General features: G+C 45.7%; 1 protein-coding gene across 1 annotated transcript in view; it reads right to left on the reverse strand.

The window, feature by feature from the left end:
- The window catches only part of LOC121563788 (ras-associated and pleckstrin homology domains-containing protein 1-like), a 167,871-nt gene that overhangs the window by 10,780 nt on the left and 144,796 nt on the right, over positions 1-12,295 (reverse strand). The window contains 5 exon segments of the mRNA XM_045215604.1: positions 537-635; positions 2,217-2,327; positions 4,040-4,183; positions 4,376-4,441; positions 8,422-8,543. Of these exon segments, the coding sequence (XP_045071539.1) occupies positions 537-635; positions 2,217-2,327; positions 4,040-4,183; positions 4,376-4,441; positions 8,422-8,543 (542 nt within the window).

Here is a 12,295-nt window from a genome sequence, read left to right on the forward strand (position 1 = left end):
ATTGCTTGTCCATATATGTATATATTCTTAAATTCCATTCCTTACTAGTTTTGTGTGTATTGGGTATATGTTGTGAAATTGTTAGATATTGCTTGTTAGATATTACTGCACTGTCAGAGCTAGAAGCACAATCATTTCGCTACACCCGCTATAACATCTGCTAAACACGTGCATGTGACAAATAATATTTGATTTGATTTGATTGATTTATTAGTCGTTCAACAACAGACATTAGGGGTGTATTCATTAGTCGGTTTCCTCAGCAAAGCGGTTTGCAACGGAAACGGTTTACTCCAAGCGTAAAACGTTTTGCAACGAAAACGAGAGTTTCTATTGAACAAATTCAGGTAGGTCCCTCCCCATTTCGTTCCGCTTGCTTCTGTTTGGTTCCTAGTGAATACACCCACATCTTTCCATCAGGGCCAAATACTTTGAGTTTGGCCGTTGAGGTATTCTGTCAAAGACGTTTATATATGAGCACCCAGACTACGGCTCTGCTTTCTCATTACGTTGTTGCTGAGGCAACATAACGTTACCTTGGCGATGCGTATCCCGTTGATCCACTGGTGTAGTGTTCTGACATCATCACAACACAGATACTTGATGTACTGGGATTTCTTCTGGATCTGAGGGTGCTGAACAAACAGAGAGACAATGGGACATGTTAACGACGACGCGTCACATGAATAGCGTGCTTGGATTTCTCTAATTTGTGTCTTTAATTGGGCTATAATCTCTCGTGGACTGATTCTGCTGACCAAATTATGCAAGGTTTTAGTTCTGGGTTAAGCAAGATGAATTGGGCTAAAACCCCAGAGATGTGAGTTGAGGCTATGCAGAGATGGTTTCTCAGTAGTTTTATACACTGTGCCACTAGATGGCAGTGTGACGCTGTACAAGGCTGTACTTCTCTCCTCTGACAGGAAGACTTGAGGGCAGCGATACAACATCGTCAATCCCTGTGCTGTACCCAGTTCCTCCCATCAGGAAACATTACCATCACACCAGAAAAGAAAACCTTCTCGGTTTACTAGGTTACTTTCCTGAGGAAACGGAAGGGAAATATTTGGTTCATAATTGACATGGCTTTGGAGCCTATTATTTAAAAGAGTACTGACAAGAGAAAGGACGGCGCTTCACGGCATTATGATTAGGTTCCCTCCTCTCCGCTTCACGGCATTATGATTAGGTTCCCTTCTCTCCATTCCCCCAAAACAACTCAGCAAACGCCCTCGTCCCCCTTGTCCATAATGTAATCCTATTCTTTATGATTTAAAAGGCAAACCTGATCAGCACTCGTACTCTGAGACACTTTGTGGGCCCAGCCAGGTGTTCCTACCGGCTGAGTCTTTGGCCTCACCTCAAAGAACTTTGCTAACGTAACATGAAGAGATTCAGATGATACAATATTCAAAACATCGTAAGACTTCCTGGGCATCGTTACAGCTAGAGTCAGACAGTCGCACTCTGTGCAGAAACAGGGATAGGTGTAGGGAGTGTGCAGAGGGTATGCAGGGATAGGGGTAGGGAGTGTGCAGAGGGTATGCAGGGATAGGGGTAGGGAGTGTGCAGAGAGTATGCAGGGATAGGGGTAGGGAGTGTGCAGAGAGTATGCAGGGATAGGGGTAGGGAGTGTGCAGAGGGTATGCAGGGATAGGGGTAGGGAGTGTGCAGAGAGTATGCAGGGATAGGGGTAGGGAGTGTGCAGAGAGTATGCAGGGATAGGGGTAGGGAGTGTGCAGAGAGTATGCAGGGATAGGGGTAGGGAGTGTGCAGAGGGTATGCAGAGATAGGGGTAGGGAGTGTGCAGAGGGTATGCAGGGATAGGGGTAGGGAGTGTGCAGAGGGTATGCAGGGATAGGGGTAGGGAGTGTGCAGAGGGTATGCAGGGATAGGGGTAGGGAGTGTGCAGAGGGTATGCAGGGATAGGGGTAGGGAGTGTGCAGAGGGTATGCAGGGATAGGGGTAGGGAGTGTGCAGAGGGTATGCAGGGATAGGGGTGTGGTACTCTCACCTTCAGTGCCAGGCAGTAGTCTGTGGTGGTGTTATGGTACTAGTGATAGCAGGGTGTGTAGGTCAGGTGTGGTACTAGTGATAGCAGGGTGTGTAGGCCAGGTGTGGTACTAGTGATAGCAGGGTGTGTAGGCCAGGTGTGGTACTAGTGATATCAGGGTGTGTAGGTCAGGTGTGGTACTAGTGATAGCAGGGTGTGGTACCTTCAGGGCCAGGCAGTAGTCCGTTGGAGCCTTGTACTTGCTGCGGTAGTCCTGTCCATAGTACACATTAACATGATCCAGCTGGAGGAAACACACCAGTTCTCTGGAGGCCTGCCAGCGGGAGAGAGAAGAAATCATGGCCTTCACCTCACTGCACTGGCCTTCACCTCACTGCACTGGCCTTCACCTCACTGCACTGGCCTTCACCTCACTGCACTGGCCTTCACTCACTGCACTGGCCTTCACCTCACTGCACTGGCCTTCACCTCACTGCACTGGCCTTCACCTCACTGCACTGGCCTTCACCTCACTGCACTGGCCTTCACCTCACTGCACTGGCCTTCACCTCACTGCACTGGCCTTCACCTCACTGCACTGGCCTTCACCTCACTGCACTGGCCTTCACCTCACTGCACTGGCCTTCACCTCACTGCACTGGCCTTCACCTCACTGCACAGGCCTTCACCTCACTGCACTGGCCTTCACCTCACTGCACAGTCCACTGAGTGGCGCTCTACAGAAGATTGAGTGAGAGGGACATTTACATTGACCAGCTTCCATCTTCAGACTGTTAAAGAGTCACCACTAGCCGGCCTCCACCCAGTACTCAACCCTTCCATCCTCCCTGAACTAGCCGGCCTCCACCCAGTCCTCTACCCTTCCATCCTCCCTGAACTAGCCGGCCTCCACCCAGTACTCAACCCTTCCATCCTCCCTGAACTAGCCAGCTACCACCCAGTCCTCTACCCTTCCATCCTCCCTGAACTAGCCGGCCTCCACCCATTACTCAACCCTTCCATCCTCCCTGAACTAGCCGGCCTCCACCCAGTCCTCTACCCTTCCATCCTCCCTGAACTAGCCGGCCTCCACCCAGTCCTCTACCCTTCCATCCTCCCTGAACTAGCCAGCCTCCACCCAGTACTCAACCCTTCCATCCTCCCTGAACTAGCCGGCCTCCACCCAGTCCTCAACCCTTCCATCCTCCCTGAACTAGCCAGCCTCCACCCAGTCCTCAACCCTTCCATCCTCCCTGAACTAGCCGGCCTCCACCCAGTCCTCAACCCTTCCATCCTCCCTGAACTAGCCGGCCTCCACCCAGTACTCTACCCTTCCATCCTCCCTGAACTAGCCGGCCTCCACCCAGTACTCAACCCTGCACCATACAGACTGCTTCCCTATGTACACATAGTCATTGAACACTGGTCACTTTAATAATGTTTACATACTGTATTCCCTCCCTCCTTCCTTCTCTCTCTCTCTCTCCCTCTCTCTCTCTCTATCTCTCTCCACGACTGTAGTATTCTGATAATACTCAATTGCACTTTTCTTAACCAGATGATCATTTGCAGTCAGCTCCCCTTGAGGACAATTTTATACTTATTTGTTATTTGTAAGTGTGTTGCGATTTCTAAATGCACTTTAAATAATGCTTGATTTGGTTAGCCAGTATTGGGAACTACCAATCCAAAGAATAAGTATCTATGACATGATGTTATTTCTGGATCTACAATGACAATTGCAGTTCCCCATGTTACTGAATGGGTAAGAGGGGCCTGAAAAATATCATTTCATGAATCACTAGTGTGTCTTGCAGCAATAGTGTTTGCAGACTACTTCATTGCTGATCGGGGTTTTTTTGGCCCAGAAGCACCACAGATGTCAGACTATACACACTATTTCATAATAATAATAATAAATAATAAATAAATAAATAAATAAATAAATAAATAAATAAATAAATAAATAAATAAATAAATAAATAAATAAATAAATAAATACTCACTATTTGAGTACAGGTTACTCAGTGTGTTCCAGAGACGTACCTTGGCTTTTCCTTTAGGTACATAGTAGATCCCCGAGGCTCTGAGCAGGAAGTATCTCTTCTTCCAGCTCTTCTTCCCATCCTCCTTCAGCCAGAGTACACCCTCCATCTCAGGCACAGAGACAGAGCTGCCACAGAAACACTCCTGCCGAGGAGAGTGCACAGACATATACGGATGCACGTGCACACTCATACACAAACACACACACACACACACACACACACACACCATCTATATAGTATGCACTAACACAAGGTGACATGTTGAAATGACCTGAATAAGTCAAGTTGTGTGCATCAGTTTGTTTGGAGGTGTGTTATGTTGAGATCACTGTACCTCCAGTAGTGCCTCTTTGTTCCTGTCTGCCATCTCACACGTCTCCTTCCGCCCTAACAAATAGTTCTGTGATTTTTCCAGAAACGTGGTTAATCAGGGTATGATAGTCAAAATTCAGAGTACATCATTTCAGTAAGTGTTAAAAAAAAAAAATTAGGGGGAAAAAAATACAATCCATCAAATGTTCCTTTACCAGTCAGTTAAAGTGGGAATAGCTATATTACCAAGGGAGACAGCAGTGCTCACCATCTCCCAGTCAGTTAAAGTGGGAATAGCTATATTACCAAGGGAGACAGCAGTGCTCACCATCTCCCAGTCAGTTAAAGTGGGAATAGCTATATTACCAAGGGAGACAGCAGTGCTCACCATCTCCCAGTCAGTTAAAGTGGGAATAGCTATATTACCAAGGGAGACAGCAGTGCTCACCATCTCCCAGTCAGTTAAAGTGGGAATAGCTATATTACCAAGGGAGACAGCAGTGCTCACCATCTCCCAGTCAGTTAAAGTGGGAATAGCTATATTACCAAGGGAGACAGCAGTGCTCACCAGCTCCCAGTCAGTTAAAGTGGGAATAGCTATATTACCAAGGGAGACAGCAGTGCTCACCATCTCCCAGTCAGTTAAAGTGGGAATAGCTATATTACCAAGGGAGACAGCAGTGCTCACCATCTCCCAGTCAGTTAAAGTGGGAATAGCTATATTACCAAGGGAGACAGCAGTGCTCACCATCTCCCAGTCAGTTAAAGTGGGAATAGCTATATTACCAAGGGAGACAGCAGTGCTCACCATCTCCCAGTCAGTTAAAGTGGGAATAGCTATATTACCAAGGGAGACAGCAGTGCTCACCATCTCCCAGTCAGTTAAAGTGGGAATAGCTATATTACCAAGGGAGACAGCAGTGCTCACCAGCACGCAGTCTGATTCCTAATCTATTATTCATAGCACCATCATCTACAACATACTGACCTGGATCTGAAGGACACACTGGGGTCTGTGTGTTTGTGTCTGTTGAGTGAGTTTGTGTGCAAATAAACACTGTCTGATACTACTGGGTGTATCTATTTTGGTGAAGCATTGTATTTTGGTGCCAGGTCAGTGTATTTTGGTGAAGCATTGTATTTTGGTGGCAGTTCAGTGTATTTTGGTGAAGCATTGTATTATGGTGCCAGCTCAGTGTATTTTGGTGAAGCATTGTATTTTGGTGCCAGTTCAGTGTATTTTGGTGAAGCATTGTATTTTGGTGCCAGTTCAGTGTATTTTGGTGAAGCATTGTATTACGGTGGCAGTTCAGTGTATTTTGGTGAAGCATTGTATTATGGTGGCAGTTCAGTGTATTTTGGTGAAGCATTGTATTTTGGTGCCAGTTCAGTGTATTTTGGTGAAGCATTGTATTTTGGTGCCAGGCCAGTGTATGTTGGTGAAGCATTGTATTTTGGTGGCAGTTCAGTGTATTTTGGTGAAGCATTGTATTTTGGTGCAAGGTCAGTGTATTTTGGTGAAGCATTGTATTTTGGTGCCAGGTCAGTGTATTTTGGTGAAGCATTGTATTTTGGTGCCAGGTCAGTGTATTTTGGTGAAGCATTGTATTTTGGTGCCAGTTCAGTGTATTTTGGTGAAGCATTGTATTTTGGTGCCAGGTCAGTGTATTTTGGTGAAGCATTGTATTTTGGTGCCAGGTCAGTGTATTTTGGTGAAGCATTGTATTTTGGTGCCAGGTCAGTGTATTTTGGTGAAGCATTGTATTTTGGTGCCAGGTCAGTGTATTTTGGTGAAGCATTGTATTTTGGTGCCAGTTCAGTGTATTTTGGTGAAGCATTGTATTATGGTGCCAGTTCAGTGTATTTTGGTGAAGCATTGTATTATGGTGCCAGTTCAGTGTATTTTGGTGAAGCATTGTATTATGGTGCTAGTTCAGTGTATTTTGGTGAAGCATTGTATTATGGTGCCAGTTCAGTGTATTTTGGTGAAGCACTGTATTTTGGGGCTAGTTCAGTGTATTTTGGTGAAGCATTGTATTATGGTGCCAGTTCAGTGTATTTTGGTGAAAAACTGTATTTTGGTGCCAGTTCAGTGCATTTTGGTAAAGCACTGTATTTTGGTGCCAGTTCAGTGTATTTCCGTGTTGTATAACCTATCCTGCATCAGTTATATAATAAAATAGTGACTGGCAGGGACAGTAGTGGTCTGGCTGGCTATTTTGGTGACACATATTTTAAAGCAGCTTAGCCTCAGTCAGTGTTTTTCACCATCAGTTGTGTCCTGGACTAGTTTTCATACTACACTGGCTCTGACTCTCGTCGGATGTGGCAGGGCTTGAAAACTATTACAGACTACAAAGGGAAGCACAGCCGCGAGCTGCCCAGTGACACAAGCCCACCAGACACGCTAAATCACATCTATGCTCGCTTCGAGGCAAGCAACACTGAAGCATGCATGAGAGCATCAGCTGTTCCGGATGACTATGTGATCACGCTCTCTGTAGCCGATGTGAGTAAGACTTTTAAGCAGGTCAACATTCACAAGGCTACAGGGCCAGACGGATTACCAGGACGTGTACTCCGAGCATGTGCTGACCAACTGGCAAGTGTCTTCATTGACATTTTCAACATGTCCCTGACTGAGTCTGTAATACCAACATGTTTCAAGCAGACCACAATAGTCCCTGTGCCCAAGGACACTAAGGTAACCTGCCTAAATGACTACCGACCCGTAGCACTCACGTCTGTAGCCATGAAGTGCTTTGAAAGGCTGGTCATGGCTCACATCAACACCATTATCCCAGAAACCCTAGACCCACTCCAATTTGCATACCGCCCCAACAGATCCACAGATGATGCAATCTCTATTGCACTCCACACTGCCCTTTCCCACCTGGACAAGAGGAACACCTACGTGAGAATGCTATTCATTGACTACAACTCAGCGTTCAAAACCATAGTGCCCTCAAAGCTCATCACTAAGCTAAGGACCATGGGACTAAACACCTCCCTCTGCAACTGGATCCTGGACTGCTCAGTCCCCTGCTGTATTCCCTGTTCACCCATGACTGCATGGCCAGGCACGACTCCAACACCATCATTAAGTTTGCCGACGACACAACAGTGGTAGGCCTGATCACCGACAACGATGAGACAGCCTATAGGGAGGAGGTCAGAGAGCTGGCCGTGTGGTGCCAGGATAACAACCTCTCCCTCAACGTGATCAAGACAAAGGAGATGATTGTGGACTACAGGAAAAAAAAGAGGACTGAGCCCCATTCTCATCGACGGGGCTGTAGTGGAACAGGTTGAGTATTTTATTTTACTTCTGCTCTTTTTTTCTCAACACTTTTTTTGTTGTTGTTTTATTTTTTTATTTAAAATAAATGCACTGTTGGTAAGTAAGCATTTCACTGTAATGTCTACACCTGTTGTATTCAGCGCATGTGGCCAATACAATTTGATTTGAAGTTCCTTGGTGTCCACATCACCAACAAACTATCATGGTCCAAACACACCAAGACAGTTGTGAAGAGGGCACGCCAAAGCCTATTCCCCCTCAGGAGACTGAAAAGATTTGGCATGGGTCCTCAGATCCTCAAAAAGTTATACAGCTGCACCATCGAGAGCATCCTGACTGGTTGCATCACCGCCTGCTATGGCAACTGCTCGGCCTCCGACCGCAAGGCACTACAGAGGGTAGTGCGTACGGCCCAGTACATCACTGGGGCCAAGCTTCCTGCCATTAAGGACCTCTATACCAGGCGGTGTCAGAGGAAGGCCCTAAACATTGTCAAAGACTCCAGCCACCCTAGTCATAGACTGTTCTCTCTGCTACCGCACAGCAAGCGGTACCGGAGTGCCAAGTCTAGGTCCAAAAGGCTTCTCAACAGCTTCTATCCCCAAGCCATAAGACTCCTGAACAGCTAATCATGGCTACTCGGACTATTTGCACTGCCCCCACCCCCCACCCCATCCTTTTTACGCTGCTGCTACTCTGTTTATTATTTATGCATAGTCACTTTAACTCTATTTATTATTATTAGTCCCATCCTTCAGCTGTCTCACCTGTGGGTTTTTGAAGAGGGCGTACTTCTCGATGCGTTCTATGAACTTCAGTCTGTTCTGGCTGTCTCTGGTCCAGTTCAGAAGGTTCTCAACCAGGTTCTCATGGTCCTCAAAGATACGCTCTGGGAGGAAGAGTGGAGAAAGAGAGAGAAGATAGTGTTGGACTATAATAGTTTGTACACTAGGTTCCACTCTGGGGGGAGGACAGGGAGAGATGGACTGGGTTGCATCACCACTACACACAGACACAGCAGCCACCTCAGGACAGTAAGGAGACGTTTTAACCAAACAGCAGTAAGATCTCATGGCTTGTGAGGTCGTGACAGACTACCCACAATGATTTATTATGAAAAATAAAAATGAAATGAAATAAAGAGAAGACAATAACCTATTTTTTTAAGATTGGGGGGATTGATTGATGATTGATTGATTGATTATTGACTCACCATGCTCTGGACACATTCACCATGCTCTGGACACATTCACCATGCTCTGGACACATTCACCATGCTCTGGACACATTCAACGTAATACTAGAATATGAGCTTCCAATTTCATTCTGATGAAATTACCATCTACAGACAGTAAAATAAAATGATAAAGATACAAATTATTCTAAATGGAATGGTAGAACCCCCCTAATCTAATCTGCTGGATTAGCTACAACCCCAGGCCATTAGATTATTAAAACATTACAGAATTAACCATCAAACCATCCTTTACACCGCTCCCAGGGGCTTACAGCTCATTCCCCAACATCCTACATCTGCCCTCCCCAGGGGACTTACAGCTCATTCCCCAACATCCTAAATCTGCCCTCCCCAGGGGATTTACAGCTCATTCCCCAACATCCTACATCTGCCCTCCCCAGGGGACTTATAGCTCATTCACCAACATCCTACATCTGCCCTCCCCAGGGGACTTACAGCTCATTCCCCAACAGCCTAACTCTGCCCTCCCCAGGGGACTTACAGCTCATTCCCCAACAGCCTAACTCTGCCCTCCCCAGGGGACTTACAGCTCATTCCCCAACATCCTACATCTGCCCTCCCCAGGGGACTTACAGCTCATTCCCCAACATCCTACATCTGCCCTCCCCAGGGGCTTACAGCTCATTCCCCAACATCCTACATCTGCCCTCCCCAGGGGACTTACAGCTCATTCCCCAACATCCTACATCTGCCCTCCCCAGGGGCTTACAGCTCATTCCCCAACATCCTACATCTGCCCTCCCCAGGGGACTTACAGCTCATTCCCCAACATCCTACATCTGCCCTCTCCAGGGGACTTATAGCTCATTCCCCAACATCCTACATCTGCCCTCTCCAGGGGACTTATAGCTCATTCCCCAACATCCTACATCTGCCCTCCCCAGGGGCTTACAGCTCATTCCCCAACATCCTACATCTGCCCTCTCCAGGGGACTTATAGCTCATTCCCCAACATCCTACATCTGCCCTCCCCAGGGGCTTACAGCTCATTCCCCAACATCCTAAATCTGCCCTCCCCAGGGGACTTACAGCTCATTCCCCAACATCCTAAATCTGCCCTCCCCAGGGGACTTTAGACCTGTCTAAAATAAATAATGGATGTATTGTGAAGGTGTAGGCTATATTACATGGATTTATTATACTTTTTACATGTAGATGTTCCAAAGGTCTGCATCAGTGGCTTGTAGGCTATGTGTGGAAGCCAGGAGATGCTTTAACATGTTTATGTTAATTAACGGTCAATTACCGTGAGACCGGCAGTTATTTGCTTGACAATCACCGGCTGACGAAACAACCACCACACTTGATACCCACTACAACATGCACCTGTCCACCAACACACCAAAACACACCGTAGCTTCTCCTTTTAATACCCATAGATACATCAAACCCCCTCACATGGAAACGTCACACTCCTCAAGATGGTCAAAATAAGCTTCCAGACCTTATCAAATACGTCCCTTCTCTGCCAAACTTTATAAAAACACAGAATCTAACGGAATATAACTACATAGTTCAGCCTTCCAGTTCGTTATTCAAGCCCAGTATGATGCTTTCCAAAATTATAGCTATACCATTTTTTTGGGGCAGCAATTAGACCTAGGTTACAAAACTTTCTTTGATATTGGTCACCAATAATTACATTTCCCAACAGAAAATAATCATGGAGACGGATGGATATACATTCCTAGACACAATGACCACGTTTACATGCGCACAGTATTCCTGGATAGACGCTCATATCCTGCTTAAAGGTCTTATTCGGGATAAACTGTTTACATGGACCTTTGATAGCCCGCTCATAAATATCCCTGCATCCATGAATAAACCGAAATATTCCAAATTGAAGTTCATACGGGTTAAATAGAACAGTAAGTGAAATATGGACACTGACTGTAGACCTGTCACCTTTCACATGTAGTGTAATATCATATGAACTCCTGCTGAATTATGCATTTCTTGCACTGAAATTATACAACAAATGTTCATTTTGTCTTGGGAACATGAGTGGAGAAATATGACTTATTTATTTCAGCATCTCTTGAGAGAATGTAATGTGTTGTCTTTGACACGGTTAGGCAGGCAGACAGTATTTCAACCACATCAAATATCTTATCAGAAATGTGTTTCATCGTTTTGTCAGCTTTTCATTTAATTAAAACCGTTGAAACTGATGACATTTGGACATTTTGCACAGGACCAATCTTTCCACTGGAGTTATTGCGTTTTCTCCCGGTCCCTAAACGAAACAGACAACTTCACCGCTGTTAACTAGGTTACTAATGCATTCATTCTGTTGATGTAAGACACTATTCTGCTGAGCACTAATTCATTTAGTCTTCTGGGGCAACAAGCTTCTGTGACAGAAGAAAAGCTGCATGTCTCTAACTATAGTTGACAAATAAATCGCCTACCAAATGTCAGAAATCATAATACAGCCTACCAAATGTCGGAAATTATGAGCAGAAACTTCATTAAAATTAGAGTCTATTAATTATAGTAGGCTAAATTATTATGGTGGATCGAACTGCGCAGGTAGCCAACTTTTTGAAGCTATTTTCTTGACAATCAGATGAAAACATCGTCACACAACACTCATGATATGCGAAACTGAGCCTGTGCATACAACAGTAAAAGTGATCAGATGTTAACATGACGCAGTATCCCGTCTTAGATCAGCATGTCCCTGGCATCTTATCCGGGATTCTCATAACCGGGATACAAGCCTTTTCAGGTTATTGTAAAGACGGGATATGATGTTTATGCATGTGAACGTGGTCACTGATATGATAGCACAGACATTCTCCCAACACGGTGTCACTTTGTCAGGGGGGTACACAGCTTATTTAATAGGCTTCATTGTTTTCTGCATCTCCAACAGAGATGTGACATTTCTGGGTGCATTACATGCGTTCTGCCAGGAGTGGAGTAAATCCTATGGATTATCTTGAATTGCAATAATTTATGTTTAAGGCTGTAGGAGCAAATATAACATTTTCCAAATAGGGCTCTGGTCAAAAGTAGTACACTATATAGGAAATAGGATGCCATTTGGGACTCAACCCCGTGCACAGACAGGCACCGCTCAGGGCTGAAGACTAGATACACATCCGGCTCTTCATGATCTACAGCAGACCTTAATGCCTGTACTGTAAACACATCAATGTGTGAGGTGAAAAGGCCTTCACTTTCATAACGAGAGCTGCACAGCCAGAGAGGGAAAGAGAGAGAGGCTGCAGAGACAGAGAGGGAAAGAGAGAGAGGCTGCACAGCCAGAGAGGGAAAGAGAGAGAGGCTGCACAGCCAGAGAGGGAAAGAGAGAGAGGCTGCACAGCCAGAGAGGGAAAGAGAGAGAGGCTGCACAGCCAGAGAGGGAAAGAGAG

Source organism: Coregonus clupeaformis, unplaced genomic scaffold (assembly GCF_020615455.1).
Source record: "Coregonus clupeaformis isolate EN_2021a unplaced genomic scaffold, ASM2061545v1 scaf0479, whole genome shotgun sequence".
NCBI lineage: Eukaryota > Metazoa > Chordata > Actinopteri > Salmoniformes > Salmonidae > Coregonus > Coregonus clupeaformis.